General features: G+C 36.7%; 1 protein-coding gene across 1 annotated transcript in view; it reads right to left on the bottom strand.

Annotated features, from left to right (window-relative positions):
- LOC150085744 (uncharacterized) overlaps window positions 1–15,940 on the bottom strand; it is a 381,725-nt gene that overhangs the window by 79,599 nt on the left and 286,186 nt on the right. Inside the window, exon 6 of the mRNA XM_090373469.1 lies at window positions 9,037–9,116. Within this exon, the coding sequence (XP_090229595.1) occupies window positions 9,037–9,116 (80 nt within the window). The remainder of the gene's footprint in view (window positions 1–9,036; window positions 9,117–15,940) is intronic.

The raw sequence follows: 15,940 nt of genomic DNA, 5'->3' as shown, positions 1-15,940 counted from the left end.
AATCTGTCTTTTGTGCATCGTTAATGCCATTGTTTTTCGCCATGTTGGCCAATTGACATTATACGTGCCAGTGTATATTCGTTTCCAATAGTTAGATTTTCTTAAATACTGGTGTTTTTTACATATAGGTATTATTGTTAATACAGTACTGGTCTTTAAGCTAGCCTTATCTCGGTTATCTTAATTTCCCATGGCCTATACATTTAGGATTTAGAAGCTTATTGCATATTGCTAAAGAAATTTTCATGATAGTTATTGATGAAAAAAAAATTTTTTTTTTTTATTTAAAAATCTGTAACAATAGGCAATTATCAATACTATTTTATAACTATATAATATTATTTATACATTTTTATACATTTCTGTATTACATCATGTGGACGTCAATCCCCTACTTCATCGGGGGCTTTGAGTGGATTGACGGCCCATTCCATGTAATGCATTTTTTACTTACTCGTTTCTGTTTGTATCTATCTAAAAACTATCAACAATAAAATCAAAGAAATACAAAACAAACACTAGAACCGACAAAGCAAACAATAATTTCAGTATCATTTACAAAAGATTCTACATACAAAGGGTACTAGGAAAGTTTTGCAATATGACGCAACAATGAATCACAGGAAGCTGCTTGTTGCTGCATGTTGAGACATGTTCATACGTGCATAGTAGCCGCCGCGCCAAGTCGATGGGCTCAGTTATTCATTAGTAGTGAGAGTGTAAAGTGCTTGCGATGGCATCGTGGTCACGAAATGAGATAAGGACAGTTTTGCGGTATAATTTCGTGCGTGGTTTAACCATAGACCAGTGCTTAGAAGAAATGACTCTTGCACTAGATGATGATTGTCCACATCGTACAATGATATTCAGGTGGTATAGAGAATTCCAAAGGGGAAATTTCACTCTGGAGGATTCTGAGAGGCCGGGAAGGCCACAAACGTCAGTTACGGAGGAAAACATTACTGCTGTGAGGAAAATGCTTGACGAAAACAGGCGAGTGACCTACCAACAGATAGAGGATACTTTGGGCCTAAATGCACCAGCAATTCGTTCGATTCTGCAAGATCATTTGCACGCGTGAAGAAACTTTGTTCTCTCTGGGTGCCGCATCAACTGACTGAAGAGCAGATGACACGACGTGTGACTTGGTGCCGGGAGATGTTAAAAAAGTTTGATAAGGGACAATCTCGGTATGTGAACAACATCGTGACAGGTGACGAGACTTGGCTGTACTATTACGATCTGCCGACCAAGGCTCAAAACAAAGTTGGGGTCTTTGATGATGACGACACACCCATAATTGTCAGAAAATCCCGATCTCTAAAGAAGAAAATGATAGCTGTATTTTTCAAATCGGGTGGAATTGTGGAACGTGTCGTTTTGGACACGCAGAAGACAGTTACAGCTAAGTGGTATACTGAACAATGCCTGCCTAAAGTCATTGGATCTGTGAAGAACCTGCGGCCAAAGTCAAGAATGGACACCTGGTACCTCCATCACGAAAATGCTCCAGCTCACCGCGCCAAAGCCTGCACTGAATATTTGACCACGACAGGACTGAAACTTCTCGAGCACCCTCCCTACAGTCCAGACCTTGCTCCCTGCGACTTTGCACTGTTCCCGCATGTGAAAATGAAGCTAAAAGGGAGGCGGTTTTCCAGTGATGAGGACCTTCTAAGGGCTTGGGAAAACGAGTGTGTTTTACTCCCTAGTAAAACTTGGCAGAACTGATTTAAAGATTGGTTTCGGAGGATGGAGAGGTGTATTGAATGTAGAGGAAATTACTTTGAAAAAATTAAATAAACAAAGCTGTATTGCAAAACTTTCCTAGTACCCTTTGTAGAAGCCATTAAAGAGGAATTGCATGACAATGAAACATACAAGTACATAGATGCCAATCCAAACAACATCAGCAAAAAAATTTTGGCCATGCATAAAAAACTTAAAATTAAAATAGACAGGATGCAATACCCCTACATATACTTCTTCTTCTTCTTCTTTAATGCTGCCGAATGGCGTTTGCGACTTCGTTTTGATATTGTTCTCTGTCTAGCGCTGCGTGTAGAATTTGTGCTGTTGTCATGTGAAGCCAGGTGTTGATGTTATCTAGCCATGCCATTTTCGGTCTGCCTGGGCGTTTCTTGCCTTCGATTTTTCCCTCCAGGATGAGTGGTAGTAGGTGATATTTTTGTTGGTTCCTAGCGATGTGACCTAGGTATTTGCATTTCCTGCTGATGATGGTTTTGAGCAGGTCCCGTTCCGTGTGCATGTCCTGCAGGACCTGTGCGTTGGTTATCTTGGCTGTCCACGGAATTTTCAGCATTCTTCGGTAGAGCCACATTTCGAAGGCCTGGAGCTTTATTGTAGTGGCTGATGTTAGAGTCCAGGTTTCTACACCGTAGAGCAGTATTGGCCAGATGTAGCATTTCAATGTGCGTAATCTATCATTGAAGTTTTCAAGGGAAGGATAATCCAAGTAGTTTCCCGTTGCTTTCTTGGATCACAATTTAGTTGAAAAGGTCGTGTGTGGACCTTTTGAAACGGGTTTCGTCTGACGTCTCCACTGAAACCTTTCCGCCATGGGAGGCCCTTCTGGGAGCATATATCTTTCGGTGCTTTAGTAGTTTAACAAATTAAACTACTAAACCTGCCGCAGCCATATAAATGGAGTAGCTCTTATTCAGTGATGAAGCTGCCTCGTGATGTCATAATTTTACGCAATTTATGCCGAATTTCTAGTCACCACTGACCAAGCAGGTGGCACTGCTGTAGTTTTATCTCCTGGAAACATCTAATGGCTGACTCGGTAAAATTACTGTGACCTTGAAAATACCAATAATGTATAACTCAGCAAAACGTGAGTATTTTTAAATACAATTTGGTATCCTGAAAACTTCTACATCAAAGCTATCATGTAGCACAACTATTCTACTAAGAATTCCCAGTGACTGATTATAGTTCCTTAAAAATTTAATGACCTTGAAATTTCCTATGTCCGAACATAATAATGATAACCATTTTAAAAAGTTCAGTCCAAAAAATAAAACCACGTTTAGGTCCCAAATCTTAACCTATCACTCACCCACACTTATTTTATCTAAAATATAACTTCTTTTTGAGCAACACTCCCGAAAACCTTCTTTATTTATTAATTTTTAAGAGCGCACTAATTTAGCTAGCATACAGCTGGTGCCACCAGCGCCTCCTACATATACTGGATTCCAAAATATCATAAGATGCCTACAGGAAAAAGATTCATTACTTCAGGCAAAAACAGCTATACCAGTAAGATCATGGAAGACAAATTAAAAAACATCACCAAAGAAATCAAAAACACCAGAATTATCAACAACAACAAAGAATATTTGGACAACTTAAAAAAACAAAACAATAATATTAAAAGTATAAACACATACGACTTCAAAAACCTCTTTACAAGCATAGCACATGACAACCAAATAGAAGTACTACAGATATATTACCAAAAATATCACAACATACTACAATGCAAAAAACAATACTGGAATGACCTCACAAAAATCAGTGTCAAAGGCAACTACATTTTAATGGGAGGCAAAACATATATGCAATGCAGGGGGATAGCTATGGGCTCCAGCAGTTCATGCGCCATAGCTAACCTCTACCTGCACCATTATGAAAGTAACATCACGGACAATATAAAATTCTACCGATATATAGATGATGTACTCGTGATCAACCATGAAAACTTTATAAATGTAGCAAAGAACACTTACCCAGCAGACCTAAAAATTGAATGTACAAATCCGGATAACAAACAAAAAGCTGTCTACTTAGACAGCGAAATTGCCATCCACCCAGACAAAATATATACAGTCAGTCCTCGTATAGCACGATAGTTGCGTTCCTAGAAACCCTCGTGCAATGCAAAATCGTGCAATATAAACAACAGGCCCTATGGGTAAAATGGGGTTAGGTGCCGACCACCCAAGATTGAACACACATTTGTAACCAAAACATTAGCAAACACAATAAATAATCGTAATAAAATACTTACGTATTTTATTACGACTATTACGTAATAAAATATTGCTAATTATTTTGCTTCTATCGTAAGCAAACTTGTTTTTTGTTTGGTTTTCTGTCCAAACAGATGACAGCTGTTCCATCTCTTCCAATTCTTTGTGCCTTAATCTAATGGATTTTAATTACACTTTGAGTTGTTCCTGCTATGAAAGTTTTTTTATTTTCTCTGCATTATTTGTAATTCTCGGCGATGCCTCATTTAGGTCTGTTGCACGTGCAATATCACATGGTCTTTCATTTCGCTCAAAGCGTGTCACAATTTCATATTTTTTCTCTATTGACAGAGGTGGACGGGCCATCAGCCTTACCGGGGAAACCCCGGCGGGCCAGAGTGATTTTGGTCATAAACGCTAGTATGAGGCCACTATAAATTTTCCCGAGTAAGAATTTTTGATCCAGTCCGCCTCTGTTTATCTATATTGCTTTTCTTTTTCTCTCTGAATCTGTAGTGTCTTCACCAGGATGCTTCCTTTTCACACCTTTTAAGTATTTTACTCATTTTTAGGGAATAAAGCAAAATTACAAAACGAGGAGGCACGCTTGATACACATAAACAAAGCTGCGCCCGTGTAGCAACTGAATAAACAACACCGTAAAGGCAGAGACACACTATTAACACCTCACATTTTACTAAAGCACATTTCTGGGGGTTACTACCATAAAACAATAAAAACAATTTCCAGTTACGTTCCTGCTAGTGGAATCTGTTATAAACTGGTAGTAAACTCGATCTAATTGCATTTGCGATAATACCGATAGTGGAATTGTGTGGGTTTTTACGTTATTATGGTGAAATGTGTTTCCCCTTCACTGATATAAAAAACATAAATACATTTTCTGAATCTTCCCTTCATTCCTATCGTGTTGCGTTCGGTTGGGGTGATTCTGCGTTCCACTGCCATTTCTTGTAAACACAAAGGCAAATCTTGCATAAGCGAATTCAGTTCGTGTTATATAAGATATCGTTCCCCTATTTATAAATCGTGTATGATCGAATTCGTGTAATGTAAACACATGTTATACGAGGACTGACTGTACACATCACTATGATAAAAGAGACCATTTTAATTTCGAAACAATAAAACTCACACACTGGGAAAGTAACTTAGCAAAACATATACATGGTAATACCATAAGAAATCAAACAAACAGACTATTAAAAATATACAACAATATAAACAGCGGAAATATAGCAATACAAAAATGCAAATATTAGAAAACACCAACCCAATGTAGACCCACATACATTCATCAAAAACCATCTAAAAATAAAATAGTAATTACTCAGAAGAGTATCCCCACGTTTATAAGGTTTATTGCACTCAGGCGAGGCTCATCGCCTGACTGCACTACAACCTATTGCCAAAATTGAACCAATCCCCCCCCCCCAAAAAAACCCATTGTAAGAGGCTGTATATATGTATATAGCTTTGCCTCTGGACAAACACGTGCTGTTACGCCTTGGAAAAGCGGTACCGGCACAGTCCGAGGTAAGGCATAAAACAAATGTAAAAATAATGTAAATACACATGTAAATAAAGGAATTTAATCCACTAGTTAACACAAACCACAGAAAGTTAACATAAATTCATCGAACCAACAACAAACCACCATAATAGGCATTCGCTTGAAAATCGGGGACTTCGGCCAATGCGCCATCAGCACACAGTGAAATGTTAATGCGACTGCGCCATAAAAAGAGCCATCCATAAAAACAAATTAAAGGCGGTAAATTCCCTTTTCGACTCTACGACTTCCACTGGAACACATCAAGTAAGTAGTAGTATTGCAATATAAAATACTTACCTGTTGGGCTTTGTGTATTCTATCACGGTTGCTGTAGAGATTATAAAAAATTAATTTAATTCATAATTAATACTAATTTAACTAACAACAATTAAGAAGAATAATATAAACATAAGTCCAAAAAAAAAAAAAAAAAAATTTTTTAAAAAGAACCTTAGAATCTAGAATTACATAAAATAGCAAAGCTGTGATAGATACAAACAGAAACGAGTAAGTAAAAAATGCATTACATCGAATGGACCGTCAATCCACTCAAAGCCCCTGATGAAGTAGGGGATTGACGTCCACGTGATGCAATACAAAAATGTATAAATAATATTATATAGTTATAAAATAGTATTGATAATTGCCTATTGTTACAGATTTTTAAATAAAAAAAAAAAAAATTTTCATCAATACTTATCATGAAAATTTCTTTAGCAATACGCAATAAGCTTCTAAATCCTAAATGTATAGGCCATGGGAAATTAAGATAACCGAGATAAGGCTAGCTTAAAGACCAGTATTGTATTAACAATAATACCTATATGTAAAAAACACCAGTATTTAAGAAAATCGAACTATTGGAAACGAATATACACTGGCACGTATAATGTTCAATTGGCCAACATGGCAAAAAACAATGGCATTAACGATGCACAAAAGACGGATTAAACCACAAAAGAATAAAAAATATATATATATAACTGTGTGTGTGTGTGTGTGTGTGAGTAATATGGAAAGAAAGTTAATAAATTGTATAAAGCTGTAACTAATACTTATGGGCCAATGCAGTTGCTAGAGCAATTATGCATTACGACCATAATGTGTATAAAATATTTTGTATAATATTGAATATAATAATATAATATTATAATAGCTTAAAGACCAGTATTGTATTAACAATAATACCTATATGTAAAAAACACCAGTATTTAAGAAAATCGAACTATACATTTTCTATAATGTATAATCTTTAAATGTATATATATATACATTTTCTACATGAAGTTATATCTACATAACTTCATGTAGAAATAGCTACTCAAAGGTCCCGCATAGTAAGCTAGTTGAACTGGCTATTATCTTCAATGCTATAGATTTCACTAGAATTATCAGTAATAATAGACCTATTTTAACCTTTATAAAGAATAATAAGCATAACATCAAACACATAAATACATATGATTTCAAAAACTTATTCACTAGCATCCCGCATGATAGTTTAAAATTGGTTTTAAATAATTATTTCACAGAATATAGTGAAATTTTACCCTGCCAACGTAATTACTGGGATAACCTACTTAATATTTGTATTTCCAACAGCTATATTTATAATGGTAGCAATATTTTCATACAGCATACCGGCATAGCTATGGGGGTGAGTAGCTCGTGTCTAATGGCCAATCTATATCTACACCATTTTGAAAACAACTTCGATAAAGATATCAATATGTTCAGATATATAGATGACTTAATTGTGTTCAACTATACTAACTTTCATACAGAAGCGGTTAAACACTAACCGCAGGATTTGGTTCTAGAGGTCACTAACAAGAGTGACTCTTGTAAAGCTGCATATCTGGATATAGACATTCATATTAAGAATAATAACCTAACTACCAAGGTATTTGACAAACGCAAAGAATTCAATTTCAAAACTATAGACCTAACCAGTTGGGGTACAAATATCTCAATACGTATCCTTAAAAACATAATAGTGACACAAGGTATCAGAAGATTATATATCTGTAATAATAAAAGTGATGTTATAGACGCACTGATCGATCTTAAGCATAAATTATTAGATAACAGTTTCCCACATAATTTCATTATGAAACATATGAGTACTGCTTTGTCCATAGCCCTAAAAACATACCACGATAATCTAAACCAGTTGGATACCATGGAAGCTATTAGGCATACCGTATATTGAATTATACGTACATGGTATAGTTGCTCTGTTTTAAAGGAATTATTATCTGGTATAGTTTCTCTGTTTTAAAGGAATTATTATCTGTTTTATACATCGGTATCTATGGAGCGAGTTGTTTACTAATTAGCCTTTGTATATACATGTACATACCAGGTACTGCTGCTTAAACACGCTATATATAGCTTACGCCTTAGAAAAGTGGTACCTATATGTGTTTTTACAGTAGGAATTAATTCGTTTATATTTTACTAAGATTTCTCTTCGACTTCTGAGAATTATCTATCCTCTTGCCTTATTTTTTCATACCTCACGAACTATTAGAGTAATTCGAGGGGGAGTGAGGTACTATTGCTTTAACTACACATCTTTCCGTTCGCCTTTAGTTAGCTAAATTAGCCATTTTCAGCAAATATTGTTCAGCAAATATTAATAATTTCTCAGTTGTGCTTATAATGTTGCAGCGATCGGTCGGGCTAAATATCATCCAGCCTGTATTCTTACAAATTATGGTTAGACATACTCCCTTTTTGGACGGCTAGATTTATACTGATTTATAGTCTTTACTATAACCTAATTTTAATTTAGATGTATTATCCATTATTATGGATTTTTTGGTTTTGGCATACAGGCAGATGATAACAGAAACCGATGGCTGTCTAACATGGGTTGGTTATTTTGTAGGGGTTTAGCCCTCGACAAAGTCCCTTGCAAAATGGTTTTTCCCATGTAAGGCTTATTATGTTAATTAACTTAATATTTTGATATTTTTTCATGTATACTGGAGGTACGATTGGCCGGTGGCTACATCGATTTTCAAACTATGGAGGTACTTACTATAACTTATCCAATTTGGACATACCTAACGTCCGATGTAATGTTCTATCGTTTGATGGCATTAATCGGTTAGTTCTATATGTAACACTTAAATAATAATTTTATATTTTTTACAATTTAAACTCTGTAATATTTGGATTCTATATATATATATATATATATATATATGCATATAAGTCACAGAGCTCACACAGGAAGCCTATATTGCATGGAACACATCTGCATTTGCCAAAGGGTTAATCATTATCCATTTTTTTTATATCTCAGTTATTCTCAATACTTTATCTTAATTAATAAAACATCCTCTTAAAATAATGTTAGTTGCACTGAATAAAAAATAATTTGGAATAAGATGAGAAACAGCTGACTGCTATTTGACATATAAAATATGCATAAACCAATGAAACAAAACTTACTACAATATAACTTTCTTCTCCAACTGTTGCTGGTGAAGGAGGTTCAGTTGCAGCTGCATTATCTGGATTTGGAATTTCCACTATAAACCAAAAATAAAATAAAATGTAAAATTAATGCCATTCACGTTTTAACCAATAACTCTGTAAGCAATCACTGAAAGTTATCTTAAGGCTATTTTTTTACAATTTTAAGACCACAGTTTTAAATTTTTAAAATCTCTTGGAAACACAGCATTTGTTGCTCATTGCAGAGGGACTATTTTATTCCCCCTTTACTATTTTTCTGGCTTTCACTTAAATAAAGGCGCCTCCGTAGCCAGGTGGGAAGAAGCAGCAGTGTGTAACGCACGCTTCTTGATTAGACCGGGGTTCGATCCCGTCACCACCAAATACGGGGATGCGGAAAGATCAGGGAATGATCACCGCATATTCCCGGAGCAATATGGCCTTAGTTGCTAATGCTCCTAAAAACCAAATAACAAACAAACAAACAAACTTAAATAAATATCACTGAGTGTGGAATAACTTGCATCATTTCCTGTATAACTTATTTTCCACAATTCTGAATTAAAAATTTGGGAGCTCTCTATACAAATGGAGTGAAATGTGCTATAATTTTGAAAATGTCCTCTGTATGACTTTACACAACCAACAATGGGTCAAAGAATGAGGTAAAATTTAATCAGAATATATATATTTCCATAACTCAACAAGATGGGTGGAAAAGAGATAATTGAGAATTAACATATTAATTGATAAGTGCTACTCAATGAGTGCAATAGTGGTAATCTCCTAAAATTACATACCAATCAGGTAGTACAACTCACAAGGTAGTGGAGATTGAAAAGGACCTAGGGAAAAATTGTACAGTTGACATGCAGTTCCCTAAGCAGTGAAGACAGCCTGCAAGCACATGGAATTCTGTCAGTGATATACAGGAATATACTGGAATTTTCTTGAACAAGGAGGTGATCATCCCATTGTATAAGGCAATGGTTATTCTGCACGTGACTACTACATAAATGTCTGAAACCTGATTTTAAGAAGGATGTGAATCTGTTGGAATAAGTGCCAAAAAAAGTGACACATTTAGTCGGGAGTACAAAAGGGTATTCATAAGAAAGGAAGATTTCATTTCTATAAATTGCAGCTTCTGTAAACTAGTGCCTGCGAGGAGACCTGATTGAAGCATTTAAAGTTTTAAATAGGTGAGTACACTAAATGCTGATGGCATCTTTACTCTTTCTTGAAGCAATGTGGAATTAAGGGCAAGTTACAGTTATGGACAAAGGGATGGTAAGGTGGAAGAAGACAGAGTGATTATCAATGGACACTGCTCTTCATGGACTAATATTATTAGTGGTGTTTTCTAGGGTTCAGTGCCAAGTCCATTGTTGTTTTCAGTATTTATCAATGATGAAGGTTTATCAGGCTTAATATCAAAGTTTGCAGATGATACAGAAGGTTGGCATGGTGATTGACGATAGTCATCAGGGTGAGCTTTGCAACAAGACTAAGACAATTAGGTTGATGGCTGAGAAATTGCAGTTTAAGTAACATTGACAAATGCATGGTATTGCACATGAGTATCAGTAACCACAGAGTAACTTATCAACTGTGTGGTACTACACTCAGGTCAGTGGTGAATGAAAAAGACCTAGCACTAATTGTGCAGTCAGACATGAAATTCCCTGAGCAGTGCAGACATGCTGCCATGACAGCTCATGGGGTTTTGTTAATGATATACAGAAACTTTGCTATCAGAGATATCCCTCTGTTAGGCTGCATCTTGAGTACTGTATACAGTATCTTGAGTACTGTATACAGTACTCAAGATACAGCCTAACAGAGGGATATCTCTGATAGCAAAGTTTCTGTATATCATTGAGGCCTCACTTTAGAATGATGTAGAACTGCTGGAATGGGTGCAGAGAAGGGTACCAGATTGTGCAACCAGTTATGCTCAACAGTACCATCACCCCAAATGGAGTAATGATAACCACCTGGACCCAATCCGTGGAGAACATCCCTGACACTCTTCTTCTTCCGAAGGATGATACACCCCAACTCAAGACCAGGAACATGTCTGTACAGAAAAACTATTATAACCACGACCCTTCATGATTGAAGAGCGAACCCTTCACGACTGAAGAGCTGAGAGCCGCTTTAATAGAACGCGCAACAATAAGTGCATTGTAGTAGAAGTCTTGAAGAAGATTGCCTCCATCCACCCAAACCATCTTATCAGGCTACATAACAAATCCCTCTATGAGGGAGTCTATCTGACCCCATGGAAGAATGACAATGTGCGCATCATCCTCAAAAGTCCGAAAACCAACACACCTACTCAGATCTTACTGCCAGATAGCACTTCTGTCTTCGGGAAGCTCTTCAAGCTTCCCAAAGATGGCAATTTCTCAGCCATCAAGCAACTACTCTAATTAGACTCACATCTCACTATAAGTCCAAGAATCTGGAATCATCCAAGAAGTTTTTAATTTCAAAACTGGCTGCTGCACCATGGATGCAATTACTTAACTCCTCGCTCTCTCTCTCTCTCTCTACCACTAGCAATGAGGAGTACCTCTTAGCAGTTACCATTGACTTCTGCGATGCCATAGCAAAAATGAGGGTAGGAGTGTATTATAGGCCTAATGACTCTAATTTTGATGAGTACAACAAACAGTTATTCAGATATATAGAGTGAGCCAGTAAATCTTATAATGGAGGATTTTAATTTTCCAGATACAGTCAGTTCTGCTATAATATGGTACATGTGTTCCTAAAAATCTCCGTGTTATGGCATTTTCAAGCCCTACTGTGAGCCATCATGGAACAAATAAATACACGAGTTGTGTAACGAAGAGTAAGAATATGTGCATGTACACTAATGCTAGGAGCACTGTAAATAAATTTGATGAATTTGAAGTACTGATTAAGTCATCAAATGAAGACATTGTAGTATTAGAGATAGCAGAGACATGGGTGACACAGACATAAATGATGCTGAATTTGAATATGGGAGTACAATGTATACAGGAAGGATGGACAGGACAGGAGGAGTGGGCGGTTATGATCTTAGTTAAGAAGTATATTGAATTTTATACATCCAATCGACACAGGTGACCAGTGCAATTTGAGTCAGTTTGGTGTGAAGTGCAATTTTGAGTCGATTTGTTGCATGAGAGAATGAGTGTGCTATAGGCATAATGACTACGATGAGTATACCAAACAGTTATACAGAGAAATAGAGTGAGCTAGTAAGTTCGAATGTCTTTATAATGTAAAATTTTATCTTTCCAGGTACTGACTAGAATTTGCAGCTTGCTCACTCTGCAAATTCATACTAGTCATACTGGCAAGACTTTTGTAGATTAATTGGATAACTGTTTTCTACAACGGCAGTGATCACAGTGTGCTGAAGTGGGATTTACTCAAAGAGGTAACTACCATCAGGGGTAAAGGGAAGGGTTTTTGCTTTCATAAAGGCAACTACGATGGTCTGAGACAGTATTTAAATTCTATACAGTGGGTCCAACTGATGATGTTACCAACAGCAAATTCAAAATGGGAAGCATTCAAAGAATTTATCTTGGAAGCTACTAGGCTTTACATACCAACTAAGAAATATTGTTCAAGGTTAGGCCTAAATGGATGTCAGATGAACTAATGAGACATATGGCAGAGAAGAAAAATGCATGGGATACATATAAATTAACATGTGACACAGAAGCCTATGATAGATATAAGCTAATCTGTAACCAGGTTACAAAGGAGGTTAGGCAGGCAAAGGCAGATTACAAGAAAACTTTGGCAAAGGATGCAAAGAAAAACAGCAAAGAGTTCTTTACTTATGTAAACTCTAGAAGAAAGGGGATGAATCAGATTGGTCCAATTGATATTGATGGTTCAACTGTTGATGATCCTGCTCAGGTAGCTAACAAACTAAATGAATATTTTGCATCGACATTCACACATGAGGAGTTATTCAGCGAGAGGAATGCCAGAGGTGTATTCAACTCTGGCAGTAAGCTAGATAATCTTGTAATAACTGAGAGTAAAGTGGAGGAGAAATTGTTGAAGATAAACACAAGAAAGGCACCTAGGGTGGATGGGATCTATCCAGTTATATTAAAGGAGGCAGCAAAGGAAGTAAGCAAACCCTTGGACCTAGGGGAGGTACCCATGGACTGGAGATGTGCAAATGTGAAAGTGTAATTGTGCAGTCAGATATGTAGTTTTCTGAGCAATGCAGACAGGCTAACAGAGCAGGTCATGAGGTATTGTCAATGATATACCAGAATTTTGCTAGCAGGGAAAAGGAGGTGGTTACCCCTTTTTATATAAGGCAATAGTCAGGCCATGCTTTGAGTACTGTGCATACAGGTCTGGAGGCCTCATTTTAGGAAGGATGCAGAGTTGTTTCAGTGTGTACAGAGAAGGACAACAAGATTGGTGAGGGAAACGAAGGGGTTCTCTTATCAAGAAAGGCTTAAGTTCTGCAAATTGCAGCAGCTGGAGACTAGGCACCTGCGAGGTGATCTGATTGAGGTGTATAAAACCTTGAATGGGTTGACACGCTGAAGCTGAATTCTGATGGGATTTTTCCACTTGCTCAGATTATGTACCTGAGAGGGGGAGATAAATTCAAATCGAGGAAAGACAGTTGTAGAATAGATGTGTGGAAATTTGCCTTTAGCCGTTCCAGCAATTAATGGGTGGTTAATTGCTGGAACAAACTTCCATCTGTTGTTGTGGAAGTTGATGGCTTAAATAAATTCATGGAGGAACTGGACAAACTTTTAGAGGGAATGGCTGTGTGAATTTTTTTTTTAGCTGATTCTTTGTCAGCTAAAAATTTGATTCTGAGGTAGTTTGTCAGCTACCTCAGCAGTATCATCAATAATTGAACCATCAATATCAAGATGACCAATCTGATTCATCCCCTTTCTTCTAGAGTTTCCATAAATAAAGAAATCTTTGCAGTTTTTCTTTGCATCCTTTGCCAAAGATTTCTCATAATCTGCCTGTCTGCCTAAATCCCTCTGCGTCTTGATTACAGACTATCTTATATCTACCATAGTCTTCTGTATTATCTGATAATTTATATGTATCCCATGCATTTTTCTTCATTGCCATGTGTCTCATTAGAACATCTGCCATTCCTTAGGCCTAAACCTTCAACAGCATTTCTTAGTTGGGACAAAAAGCCTAGCATCTTCCAAGATTACTTCCTTGAATGCTTCCCATTTAGAATTTGCTGTTGGTAACATCATCAGGTGGGCCCATTTAATATAGAATTTAAAAACTGTCTTAAACCATCATAGTGACCTTTATGATAGCAAAAACCCTTCCCTTTACATCTGATGTAGTTAGATCTTTGGGTAAATCCCAATTCAGTACACTGTGATCACTGCCACCTAGTAGTTCCTTTATCTGCAATTCTTAATGCATGAAGAATCACTTCCAATAATTCACTACCTGACAACATTTTTTTTTTTGCCATACCTCTGGTATGAAAGTTGGTTATTGTGAACAAAATTAATGTCCTGATTATGAAAATATTAATCTTTTACTTCTGTCACATCTACACCAAAAGATATTTGCATTTTTTAAATTCCTTGTTTTTATACAATACCAGCATACATGGTTTTAACACACAATATATGTTACTTTTTTTGACATGTTTCCCACTGAATGATTTCCTTTTACACTCCAGATTGCTTTCCTGTTTAAGGAAACAACAGTAATCTCCCATCATGGCAGAGTCCCAGCGACCTTGGTATTGTTTTTCCATTGCAGGTACATCATAGTGGAAGTGCTCTCCTCGTTCATCACTGACATCTACTAAGTTTTCAGGAAAGAAATCCATATGAAAATGAAGGAAATGCATTTTCAATGACATTCAGCACCCCATGTCTTGTAACATTTCAGCAAGTTTGTCACCAGTTGCTCATAGTTCTCTTCTTTTCTCTTTCCGAGGAATCCATGTATCACAGCCTTGAAAGATCTCCATGCAGCCGATTCAAAATCATTCAGGTTTCTTTGAAATTCTTCATCTTTTAGGAGCTTTCTTATTTGAGGACCTATGAAAATTCCTTCCTTCTGCTTTGCATGAGATAAATTTAGAAACATTTTCAGTAAATATGCGAATCCTCTGCTTTCTTTATCCAGTGCGTTTGTGAAATTCTTTAATCAGTCCAAGCTTGATGTGTAAAGGGGAAAGAAAAACCTTTTGTAGATCAACCAATGGAACATACTTTACATTGCTTTTGCCAGGAATATATTCATCTCTCTTGTCCCAGTGTTGTACAAAGTAGTGTTTGGCTGTTGCACGACTATCCCACAAACTCCGGAAACAACAGTATTTAGTTAAACCATCTTGCAACCCAACAAGCAGTCCAATCACTTTGAGATCACCACAGATATTGCAATCTGTGGTGATTGTAACATATAGCAGCAGGAATCTGGGACATATTATTGTAAGTTTCTTTCAGACCAACAGCATGAACAAGAGGAATTGATGGTAAAGTATTTCCATTATGCAGCAATACTGCTTTCAAACTTAGCTTTGATGCATCAATGAACAAACGCCATTCAGAGGTATTGTGATCAACAGTTCGTGCATACGACCAATGATGTCTTTGAACGCGCGCACACACACACACACACACACGCACACACACACACACACACACTGTTTTCCATTGCAAAATATCCTGGAAACTCTTCATTTGGCAAGTAAGTTCCACTGTTGTAGTCTAGATCTGAGTAATTCAGCCTTCTCTTTGGGTAAGCCCAAGTCTCTGATCAAGTCGCTTAATTCTTCTTGTTCAATGTAGTGCGGGCCTTTTCTTTTTCTGGCTTGTAGTCCAAATCATGTGAAGTACATGGTTCCATGACA

The sequence above is a fragment of the Mastigoproctus giganteus genome, chromosome 5 (assembly GCF_048544385.1).
Source record: "Mastigoproctus giganteus isolate SK-2022 chromosome 5, ASM4854438v1, whole genome shotgun sequence".
Classification (NCBI taxonomy): domain Eukaryota; kingdom Metazoa; phylum Arthropoda; class Arachnida; order Uropygi; family Thelyphonidae; genus Mastigoproctus; species Mastigoproctus giganteus.
This window is presented reverse-complemented; position numbering and strand designations above follow the sequence as displayed.